The sequence below is a fragment of the Ammodytes marinus genome (genome assembly GCF_949987685.1).
Source record: "Ammodytes marinus genome assembly, chromosome: 15".
Lineage (NCBI taxonomy): Eukaryota > Metazoa > Chordata > Actinopteri > Uranoscopiformes > Ammodytidae > Ammodytes > Ammodytes marinus.
The window spans coordinates 3,319,978-3,332,477 of NC_137219.1; the positions used below are offsets into that span (position 1 = coordinate 3,319,978).

General features: G+C 39.1%; 1 protein-coding gene across 3 annotated transcripts in view; it reads left to right on the top strand.

The window, feature by feature from the left end:
- Positions 1-12,500, top strand: part of letm1 (leucine zipper-EF-hand containing transmembrane protein 1) — a 37,246-nt gene that overhangs the window by 7,441 nt on the left and 17,305 nt on the right. For all 3 annotated transcript variants that reach the window (XM_080041942.1, XM_080041943.1, XM_080041944.1), the window contains exons 2-3: positions 6,575-6,632; positions 7,588-8,104. In XM_080041942.1, the coding sequence (XP_079898068.1) occupies positions 6,575-6,632; positions 7,588-8,104 (575 nt within the window). The remainder of the gene's footprint in view (positions 1-6,574; positions 6,633-7,587; positions 8,105-12,500) is intronic.

Consider the following 12,500-nt stretch of genomic DNA (forward strand, 5'->3'; position numbering starts at 1 on the left):
AAAGGTTGAATTTTAACAATTAAAGACGAAAGATAGCTGAACTGTTTCTCGAAGAAATTAACTTTGTAGGATGAATTATCAGTGAGCTTGAAGTGTTAGAAATCAGTGCAAAACGCTCAGCGTTTTGCCGATTTCCCAATGCATTCTGAATACGGATTTTGGGTGTAATAAACCTTTAAAGATCTCTGAAGTTATGAATTTTATGAAAAAATAGTGAATTATGGAAATGTGCTCCCGTGCAAGACGAACATGGAACACTTCGAATCGAGTTTCTACGATAAAGTATGAACGAGTAGGAGGAATCATAATTTTGTATGAAATATTAATTTCATAAAAAGTCGAATTTATTTAAAGTTATGGATTTTATGAAAAAACTGTTCATGAGTTATTGTTGTCTGGAATGAGCTGAACATTTAGACGTAAGAATGGAGTTTCTAGGATGAATCCTCAGGGAGGAGAAGAGATTTGAAACTTTTCATAATTTTGGTTTAATTGCTTATTAATTATGAAGTTATGAATTTTTTTGAAAATTTTGAATGAAAGCAATAATGTGAAAAATGGGCTGAATATGAGGATAGTTGAAGGAAGTTTGTGGAATGAAGCATGTTGAAGATATGGCCGAACATGAATATGGCGGAATAATAAGAATAAATGCGGTGAATATCAAAGCTGTGAATGCTTTCAGCATTCACACCAATAAGGTAAAGAAATAAAGGTGGCATAGGCAACAACACATTTATTTATTTACTCATTTTATGTAATTTTTTCAAGCTGGGGCCGCTGTCATTTAACCTGACAACACAGCAACCCCCTTCACTGTGGTATAATGAGCACATTTCACAGACTGAAGTGAGCTATTGCTTTTGTAAGATGGTTACAAGTATGGCAACATGAAAATCATAGACATACTAGCATTTAAAGGTTTTATTTAATCAAAAAGTCAGTTAATCAATGAATACAAAAAAGTAGTCCCGCCCAACAGGCTGAAAAATGCACTGCGGTTGCTCAATCATTAGTCCTTTACCTGCATTCAGAATGACAGAGTTTGTAATATATATATATATATATATATATATATATATATATATCATTACTATATTTTGTTGTTTTTGTTTATTTATTTACTTATTCATTTATTTATATTGTATACATTTATAAAAAAAAAATAAAAAATTGTAGGATGATGTAAATGTAAAAATAACTCGTCCTACAATAAAGTATAAAAAAAAAAGAATCGCAGAGTTTGGCCCAAGAGGAAATGCTGCAAAAACTTAATTATTTAGTGGCACAACAAGGAGTTCCTTGTCATTTGAGAGCCCCATCCTGAAGCTTAATAGCATGCAGTGTGTTTGTGTTTGAAAGCTTTAGAAAACCAGCCAAACCATTTAACTAGTTATCCTGGAAAAAGTAGTCGAGCTGTTTCGATTAGAGTACTGTGGTTTATATGTATCGTGATTCTATTGATAATTTGGTATTTAGTCAAGTTAAGTTTCTAGTGTTAGTCAATTTACACACAAGGTACATCGATATTCGTTCCCCGCATATCTCCTCTCAAGTTACCACACCTCAGAGGGGGTCAAAGCGCAGGGTCAGCCATATACAGCGCCCCTGGAGCAGTTTGGGGTTAAGTGCCTTGCTCAAATGTATATATATATATATAATAAATAATAACACTTGTTCTGAGTCCATGTTACCTCGGTTTCCTATGGCCATTTGAAATAAAACGAACATATATATATAAAATAGTCTGGGAAGTAAGCAATCTTGCATTGTGTAACAGTCAGTTTTATAACATGTTGCTCCAGGTGGCGCCTCCCTTTGTTTGTTGTGCAATTTAATGTTGAACATGATAAAGAAGTGCATGTGCTCCTCCACTCTGCAGCGAGTAACTGCTGTATGCAGTGTACCAGTGAAGTCTCCCTTTTTATATGGTTTATTTTGTAAGGAGTTGGTGTAGGCCGGACTTTCGGACTATGTTCTCGATCGCATTGTGCTTAATAGATATAGTGCCGTAGAGACCTGGCTTGATATGGTCAATGTGCAATAAAAGTACCGTGAGAAGAATCCCACGAGTTGCCTATACCGAGTCTTCATGCTAACCGGAGCTATTGCTATCGGACCATAACCTTAACCTGCACCATTCACTGTTACAATTGGCCCTAGATGTAGAGAAAGATTGTTTTATGGTCTCTACATGTTCCCATGTGTGACATCACACATGGGAAAATGTAGTGTTAGGATTAACAGGACAGCTGGGCCAAGGGAAGACTGAGGGAAGACTGAGGGAAGTAAAACCTCATTCACTATATTATAATAGCGATTTTATAATGATAGAACTCCGGTTCCGTATGGGTGAAGTATTCATTTAAAAACGGCAAGCATGTATGGGTTGTTTTAGCTGTATATCTGTGTGTAAACGGGTTGCTCCGTGGCCTCTACTCAACCTCACTACAGAAGCTTTTCTAAGAACTGGCTCCAGGTCTGTTTACTGATACGCTGAATCACACTGTGAATGAGGAAGTGATATTACACAATAATTCTAGCATGTAGCTGCTAGCTGCTAGCATGCTGCAGGCTGCCAGTCACACAGGAGCTAGTGACTGCTATGGTAGAAACAGTTATGATCCTCAAGATGTTACACTGACAACATCTTGAGGACAACTGAACCTTTTAAATTGAACATTGATCTGAATGACAAAAAAAAATGGCAGCAACATTTAATTTGATTTATGTCCTAACAATACTCTATTTTAAGACTATTTCTTCTAAATTAGGGCTTGCAGGCTGCCGGTCACACATGAGCTAGTGACTGCTATGGTAGAAACTGAAACAGAGCGGGGTGGAAGTGCCATGACCTTAGCATGACCTCCTTTCCTAAAACCACGCCTAGTTTGATTTGAACAAAGTCCTACCCAACACCAAAATGGCCTGGTGGTAATAATCATATAGATAGATTTATAAAATGCAACAGTAATGCTAAACTTGGCTAACTGTGGACAAGACATGCATCATAAAACAAGATATGACCATTGAATACTAACTTTAAATAATGCAAATCATTTATTAAATGTGAATTAAGTGTGTGAAACTTTTCCCGAATTTATGAAAACAAGGGCCTACACATGAACTTCTAGTTTCTAGATAGTTTCTAGAGCTTTAATGACAACATGTGTAGAATTGGGACATTGATCTGAATGTGATAAAAAAAACTGTCACAGAGAACAGAAACAGAGATTGTTTTGTTGTTGTTGCTACTATCATTTTTTATTTTGCTTTTGCTTGAATTAGGTTTTTTTGGGCTTGTCTCACGATCTCCTCCATTATCATGCAGAAACTGATAGAAAAGTTGTGAGTAAGAACAATCTATTTCAAGAATTTTTAAATTATTTGAATCCAAGGCGTAAGAATAGAGTGTGTCATATACTGTAAGAGTGTAGGAGGCAAACAAAACAAACAAACAAACAAACCGACATGACTTTAACATTCCCTCCAAGGTTAAGTATTCATACCACCATATCTTAGCGTGCAACACGTTATGCAAGACATACGGTCATTTATTAGGTGTCCACAGTTTATGACAACACAACACATGATATAAGACCACAGGCAACTGAGTTTTTGTATTTCTGTGTAGTGCCACAGAAGTGAATATTGATAGAGAACAGATTTGATAACTTTAGAGTATCTCGATTGTAAGATATAGAAATACTTGTATAGATCATTGTTTTATTTGAAGACAGTCAAGGTAACAAGTGAACAAATCAAGCATAAAAATAATAGCTGTGCAGCTAGTAAAATCTATGTCTATGTGACTTTTCTTGTATTGAAAGAGACTTGTATGTAAAACCATAACAGTAAAAAATGTAAATACTTTTATACACCATTGTTTTATCAAAAATAAAAGACAATCAAGGTAACGAGTAAAGAAGTGCACTGAATACTTGATACATTCTCAATGTAGTATAACAATAATAGCTGCAATCAATTTATATTATTATAAATTAGCTACATTTCTTCAACGAATATGACTTTTCTTGGACTAAAAGAGGGTTGAAATGGCTACCATAACTGTAACAAAAACCCACAGAGGAAATATCCATGTGTAGCTGCTTGTACAGTGAGGCACACACACACACACACACACACACACACACACACACACACACACACACACACACACACACACACCCTACTCCCTCCCTGTATGTTAAGCTAATCTAATGTATTTCCAGATTTTTCTTTCCGTACAACAGTTACCGGCCGCTTAACTACAAAGGTTACAGTGTTCCAGTAAACTCTGCCTGTCATGTTCAAACCTCAACCAGGCCTCACTGCAATCACTCACCGCAATCGGCCATGCGACGAGTAGATTGTGGGCGGGACCAAGCCATGTGCTGTGATTTGATTGGTTAGAATTATCTCACCACTCCGCCCCTTTATATATGCATGAGGGAGAGAGAGGGAGAGGGAGGTAGAGAGAGGGAGGGGGGAGGAGAGGGGAAGAGGGGGAAGGGAGAGAGAGAGAGAGAGAGAGAAAAAAAGATAGGGGGAAGGACTGAGAGGGTGAAGGAGGGAAGGAGAGAGAGGGGGGAAGGGAGGTGGAGGGAGGTGGAGGGAGAGAGGGGGAAGGAGTGAGAGATAGGGATAGAGAAAGAGGGAGAGAGACAGAAGGGGGAGGGAGAGAGAGAGAGAGAGAAAAAAATATTGGGGAAAGGAGTGAGAGAGAGAGGGAAAGAGAGAGGGGGAGAGAGAGGGGAAGGAGAGACGGGGAGAGAAAGAGAGAAAGACCTCCGGGGTAGTTCAGCCCTGCAGCAGGCCTCTCAGAGGGTGTGAATATCCTGTCAGTGGAGTGATAAATCCACTTCATTTGATTGGCAGGAATCCTTACTGAGAAATCACACAGACAAAATATTCAGCGGCAAAAATAATACTTTGAATAGGTTATAGAAACATGAAAATGGCTAATAAAACCTGTTTTATTTGTGTATTTGCATTGCATACATAAAAACAATATACATTTTCCCCTCTCCAACACATTGCAAAACAGACAAACATTAGACATTGTGCAGCATTTAGAAGTTCAAGTATAAAACATAACAACATGTCAGGGTTTGTTTTTGTTATTTTGGCATGAAAATAAAATGACCAACAAACAACCAACCAGTTATAAATAATAAAAAAGGAGTAAAACCAATAATAAAGTGGCACAGTTAGCAATGCTAAAAGTGTTAAGAAGTGACGAGTGAGGGTGACTGTGGCTGGTGTATATTTCAATAGAAACCCTAGTCTTTAAAGTGATTACTCAAGAGATATGGCGTATATCGTTGGCCTGCTTTTATGTGATAATGGAATTAATAAAGCCTATAAAAAGACATCAGACCCCATGTGTCACATATTCCTAGAAACAGCAGCGTCGACATCAAAGACATCACGAGGGACTTCAGGTTGTTACATAAACAGGTTCAACGCTCTGTGTGAATGTGCTGGTGTCAACACTGGGTCAGTCAGTGCATTCAGAAATAAAGAGCCATAGAAGAATGATTTGCTCTTAACTTTGGGGGAAATCAAAGCCGTGTTAAAGGACAGAGAAGATAGTCCTCTTGGTTGTAGCTTCTAAGATATTTTTTTAACTTTTTTTTTTTTTTTTAAGATTTTTTTTGTTGTTGCTATTTTTCAAGCTTTATTAGATAGTACAGACATAGTTGAAATGGGGAGAGAGAGAGAGAGAGAGAGAGAGAGAGAGAGAGAGAGAGAGAGAGAGAGAGAGAGAGAGAGAGAGAGAGAGAGGGGGGGTGACCTGCAGTGAAGGTCCACTGGTCGGATTTGAATCCGCGACCACTGTGACTGTAACGACTGAGCCTATATGGTGCAATGGAGGGTCCCAATTTATTATTTAATATTCTCACTTTTAACTGTATTCATTTTTAACTTCTGTATTCTTGTCCCTGATTGGATGCTGAATGTGGTGTATGAATGAGAATAGTGTTCGACTGTGTTGGTTGTGCTTATTTTTTTCATCAATTAGCCTTGCTCACTTGGCCAGGTCATTCTTAGAAAATAGATTTTAACCTCAAGTAAGGACTAGACAGGGAGAGGCAGCCTTCAGGTTTAATGCACCCAAGCTCTTGAATAAACTTCCAGGGGACTTGAGGTCTGCTTCAACACTCGGCTCTTTTAAATCAGGTCTGAAGACTTTACTGTTTCCGTTTTAACCTGTAATTTTAAATTTTTATTTATTTTTAAATGTTTTAATTATTTTATGTTTTATTTATATTCATGTTTCTCATTCGCTTTTTTTTAATGTGTGCTCTAGTCTTGATGTATTTTGTTTTTGCATCTGTAAAGCACCTTGAATGGCCTTGTGTCCGAAATGTGAATCTTTAGAAATAAACTTGCCTTGACTCAATGAATTTGCCTTGGTTAAATAAAGGATATTGATTGAGCATCAGACAGTAGCTCAGTGTAAATCCCTGGCCGTGTTCTATGTCTGTTTGTGTCCCTGTCTGTCTAATGGGCTGGTTTTCAGAACACAGTTGCTCACGTGTTGTTGTTTTTTCTTTTTTCTTTCTTCCAGGGAAAGTACAAGATGGTTCCTGTTTCAAATGCACAGCGCTCAGACTCTCCAGTCAGAAGTAAGTAAGCCACTTAAACGAGGGGCTTAAGGGCGCTCCGGTGGTGTAGTGGATAGAGCGTGTACCATATTGGCTCTGGCCTTCGTTGCAGTGGTCGCAGGTTCAAATCCGACCCGTGGACCTTTACTGCAGGTCATCCCCTCTCCCCCTCTCTCTCTGTGTCCCCATTTCAACTCTGTACTATCTAATAAAGCTTGAAAATGCCAAAAAAAACTGTCTTTAAAATGAGGGTCTTAACACAGAGCCTGCAAAACCTTTATTTACTTACTTATATAATATGAAAACTCAAGGTCTATTGTGCAGCATAATGTAACATGTTGAAACTTAACTTGAGAGTCTAAGGGTCTTTACAGCTATGTAGTTTCTTGCTTGATGCTTTAATGTTATAAATTAGCTTCTGCTAAAGCTTAAAGGTGGAGTCAGTGATTCTGGAGAATGCTCCGCTACTTGTGTATACTGTGTGTGCACTGAAAAACAATCTAATGTTAATATATAGCTTAGGCTCTGTATACTGGTATGTTGCTAGCTATGGAGGGCCCCTCTGTTTACATGCCCATTTACAGAGCTTAGGCTGTGTAATAACACCAGATTATTTTCAGTGCAGACAGTACAGACAGGTAGCGGATCATGAGGAGATAATCACTGATTTTAACAAAAAGTGATTATGACAAAAAGCATTCTCCAGAATCGCTGACTCCACCTTTAAGATTAGCTGTCAGTTATTTCTTTTAAATTCAATATTTTGTATAGAAAATTACGTTTTAAATTCTTTCTTTTACTGTATGTGTCTTTATGATGTTTTGGATGTAATGTATTTCACTCATTTTAGTGTACAGCACTTTGGTCCGCCTCGGCTGTTATAAATGTGCTATATAAGTAAAGTTGACTTGACTTGACATATTTTTTCATCTGAACTCTGTATCCTAACCATCTCTTTCCTATTCTCTCCTTATAGATTCGATGGGGTCCGATTCGGCAGCTCTTCCGCGGTCCTCTCCCTCTCTCCTTCCCTCCCGATATCAGACGCTTTCTCTGTCTCGCTCTCCGACCAGCAACCACAGCCGCTCTACTGTGCGTTCGTTTTGGGCGCCTCCCTTTCTCCCCCTCACCCCGCCCTCACCACGGGACCCCTGTGGACAGTAGCACGACCGCGACACACACACACACACACACACCCCGCCGGAGCCCTCAGGTGGATACACACCTCGAATCGCAGGTGGGATGATTCCAAAGTCGAAAAATCCCTACGTTCTTTGAAGGACAAGAGTAAGAAGTTGGAGGAAGGGGGGCCGGTGTACAGCCCGTTGGTGGACGCGGTGGTGGTGAGGCGGACAGTCAGACAGTGGTTTGTGGACGAGGTGAAACACTACTACCACGGCTTCAGGCTGCTCTGGATAGACACCACTATAGCGGGACGGATGTTATGGACCGTGCTGAACGGACATCCACTGTCCCGCCGCGAGAGGAGACAGGTGAGGGCTCCAATCATGGTGAACCTGTAGTTTGATTTGCTTGTCATGCTCTAGGATGCAATCACCTTTTCTACAATTGTTTTTGAAATATTGGAGTAGTGGGCTTTCTAGGGGAGAGTATAAGAATCATGGGTGACAGGTGACGTCCTATAAATGCAACTACAGATGCAAATTATTAGCAAATAGCTAACTCTGGTGCATTGTTTTTAAATGTTGTGCTGTCCCTGTAAAAGTTAAAAAAATTAAATAAAAAAAATAAAAAATAAGAGGGAAAAAAAGGGAAGGAAATGGTAGTGAACTGTAGTTTGCTCTGCTTGTTATGCACTAGGATGCAATCACCTGTTCTACTATTGCTTTGTGAAATATAGGAGTAGTATAGTGGATTTTCGATGGATAAGGGTAAGTATTAGGGCCACGGGAGAGGAAAAAAATAAGTGGAGGTAGTTTAAAATGTTGGGAATAAATTCGACATTTCAAAAGCTCAGTAAAGTTGGAAATATATTGACATAAAATTGCAGGATCAACTTGTAAGAAAAACGTTACAGTGCCTTTTGAGATTTGATGAAAGAATTGTTTCAAATATTGTTTGAAATTGATAAATCATACAGCCAGCCCTAATAAATGTGAGTTTATTGATCGAAAAGGAGAGGTAATTCTTAGATACTAGCATCAAAGAAGGCCCATAGATTTCTACACAGAGAAAATGAATGCACTCTTCCTCAGTATATATCTTCCTTTTCACTTTGCCAATAGGGATGATGCAGCTTTAACTGTTTGGTCAAACCTCCCTCCTAAACCACGATGGTCTAGTAACTCAGTAAGACCTAACAAAGTTTAGCAGTTCACAGGTATTCTGACTTTCCTCCTACACTGGCTTAATCTGCATGTCCGATACAGCAGGTCAGCAACCCTGTCAAACACGTAGCTAAGGCCAGTAGCTCTTTAAAGCGGACATGAAACAGTCTAATGTCTTTTTAGATGGTATGAAACTATCCCTGTGTTCCAATTCACATACTCTTTCTTTTTACTACACTACATACTGAAGTACAGAAGAGTTTTAGTCTTTTTACTACACTACATACTGAAGTACAGAGGAGTTTTAGGGCCACAGGAGAGAGAAAAAAAAAATCAGATAAGGAAGATTTTTTTTTTTCATGATGTCGAGAAATGTCAAGAATAAAGACGAATACTCCAAAATGCTATTGGAGTTAGTAGGGCGCCATTTATGTATTTTCAGCATACTACAATTGAGGTGCATGTATTGGGACATCCTAAATCTTTTTCTGGCGTACTAAATAGTATGGAAGTATGGGGATTGGAACGCAGGCAGTCATTTTGAAAAAAAATGTTTTATATTCAACGATTACACTTAAAGTTATAAGGATTTTTACAGTGAGTATCCTCTTGTGTGTGAGTGAGTGAGTGAGTGAGTGAGTGAGTGAGTGAGTATCCTCTTGTGAGTGAGTGAGTGAGTGAGTGAGTGAGTGAGTGAGTGAGTGAGTGAGTGAGTGAGTGAGTGAGTGAGTGAGTGAGTGAGTGAGTGAGTGGGTGAGTGAGTGAGTGAGTGAGTGAGTGAGTGAGTGAGTGAGTGATTACGCCTACTAAATCTACTGTTTCATTTCCACTTTAAGCTTAAGGTATCGTTCTCGTGGCCACTTCCCACCAACTGCTTCTCTAAGACCTTTTTAAAAGCTTCTGGACTCCAGTGAGTCAGCTGGACACACCAGGCAGACGGCCAAACATAGCACCAGCCCGGCAGCTCATGCAGTGTAACGTTAGCTTAATCCGCTCGTTAACCAAAGCTGATGACGTCTGCCTGATACAGTTGTCATAACAGTCAGAACATTGATAGTTGCTGGGTTAGGGTTAGTTTTTGTCTATGCATTGACAGAAATCAATGAGTTTCTGCTTTATAACTGCAAGTTTAACGGGATCAATTGTTAAAGGTGGAGTCAGTGATTCTGGAAAACGCTTGTTGTCAAAATCACTTTTTGTCAAAATCAGTGAATATCTCCTCACGATTTGCTACCTGTGCGTACTCAGTATGCTGTGGAAAAAAATGTATAATCTGCAAAAATGTAACAATAATACTGTTTAAATACTAGTTTACAGAGCTTTTTTTTTTCAGTACGGACAGGTAGCGGATTTGTAAAGTGCTTCACCAGTGCTTCCAGTGCAAGGAATCAACGTTTTCCAGTTTCACTCTTAATTTACATAGAGTCTCACTCAATAGTTTTACTTACAGAATATCATCCTGAGGTTAGAGATTATAAATACCTCAACAAGGTCAACGGGTCCAACGGCCCGGCGCCATATTGTTCTTTAATGTTTAATCCAGACGCTTCTCAAAGTGGATGGGATCAATTAAAGGAATTGAGTGTTTAACACACACACACACACACACACACACACACACACACACACACGCACGTCACACACACGCGTACATGCACACGAATACACACACTCACACACTCACTCACTCACTCACAGACACTCACACACACACAGATATAGACAGACAGACAGACAGACAGACAGACACACACACACACACACACACACGTACACACACACACACACACGCACACACACACACACACACACACACACACACACACACACACACGCACACACACACACACACACACTCTTGAGTGTTTACTCAACAGGTTTTGCTTGATTGGAACGCCTTTGAAACACGCTTGATCTGTTCCCTGTTTGATTAGAATCTCCCAGGTTAACTTTGGCTGAGTGTGGACATTAGCTGATGCTAAGCTGTCTGTGGCAGTAGTTGTAGTTTCCACAACAATATATCTCTTGCAGTATATATATAAAAATAAATATTACTATAAAAGGTTCGCAGTAACTTATGATGATTTAAGTGCTAATGCGATTAAATATCTGGTTAAAATAAATAATACTTTCTTTCTAATAATAAAATTAGGGATGGCAATTTAGAATTTTTTCTTTAACCGGTTAACCACCAGAATTAACAGTTATTAACCGGTTAACCGTTAAGATTTAATGTAGCCTATTTATAGTGAAATACATGAAGCATTATAGCAGGGCTCCCGACCTTTTTTTGTTCCAAGGACCGGCATATTAATTTAAAAACAATTCAGGGACCAGTAGCCAATTTAAATGCCTACATTTTGACACGGCACCTTTGTCTGTTGTGAGAAGAGGTCTAGTATGTGAATGTAGGAGCAGAAAGTGCAATAAGTGACTGAAAAGGGACATTTACACACACACACAGGCTTAGGGGATGGGTAGCCTCCCATCATTCATTCTTTACCGACAGTTGGCATTTTTACATCCGGTTCAGCAATATCAAAATAAGAGTCCGGATTTCAGAGAAATTTAGATGATTTTTTTTTTTTAACCGTTTAACCTTTAGCATTAACCGGTTAAAGATCTTCTTAACGGTTAACCAGTTAACCATGGACATCCCTAAATAAAATACAATGTTACTTAGCTAAATGTATGTATAAGGGGTATAAGTAGGGTGTAATTAGATTTAAATTATGATGTAATGACATTTTTTACTTGAATGTGCATAGCCTTATTTAATAACAAGGTTTTACCGTCACTAATTCAAACCAAGTACAGAATAATCACTTTGACATTAATACATTTATTTATTGAAATTTCCAGTCACCTACTGCAGCTTAAACGCATCATTTAACCCCATTTGAGAGAAGTAAAGTAATACAAATAGTTTAAATGCCATTTTCTCCATCACATGACGTGTCACTATAGTTCTGAATGTGTCTGCGGGTCAGTGACGTTAACACTGTCTGCCTGGACTTAAGCCCAGTCATCTAATACAGGCGCTGGCTCACAGGTGTGTGTGTGACTGTGACTGTGTGTGTGTGTGTGTGCCTGTGTGTGACTGTGTGTGTGTGTGTGTGTGAGTGACTGCGTGTGCCTGTGTGTGTGTGTGACTGTGTGTGTGTGTGTGTGTGTGTGTGTGTGTGTGTGTGTGTGTGTGTGTGTGTGTGTGTGTGTGTGTGTGTGTGTGTGTGTGTGTGTGTGTGTGTGTGTGTGTGTCAGCCTGTGTGTGTGCGTGCGCAGACACAGACATTCACGTCATAGTTACTGTAACCATGTCCCTCTATAGAACAGGACGGAACAGACTTAGTCGCCGCTAACGATTGGCAAGTTGTGAATTCTCTTCTTAAAGTCTGAGCTCATGTTGTGGCTGATACACCTTCGCTGCCCTTGTCTGGGAATTTTCACAATCCCATGTACTTAAAGGCCTACTTCACCGGTTTGAATATGAAGGTGTATTGAATTCTGATATCCTATGTAGTTATAAATGTGCGAAAAAAATTGAAATCGGTTCAACCTAGCCTGAGAAAAGGCAGAAAGAGTGTTTTTTTTAACCCTATAT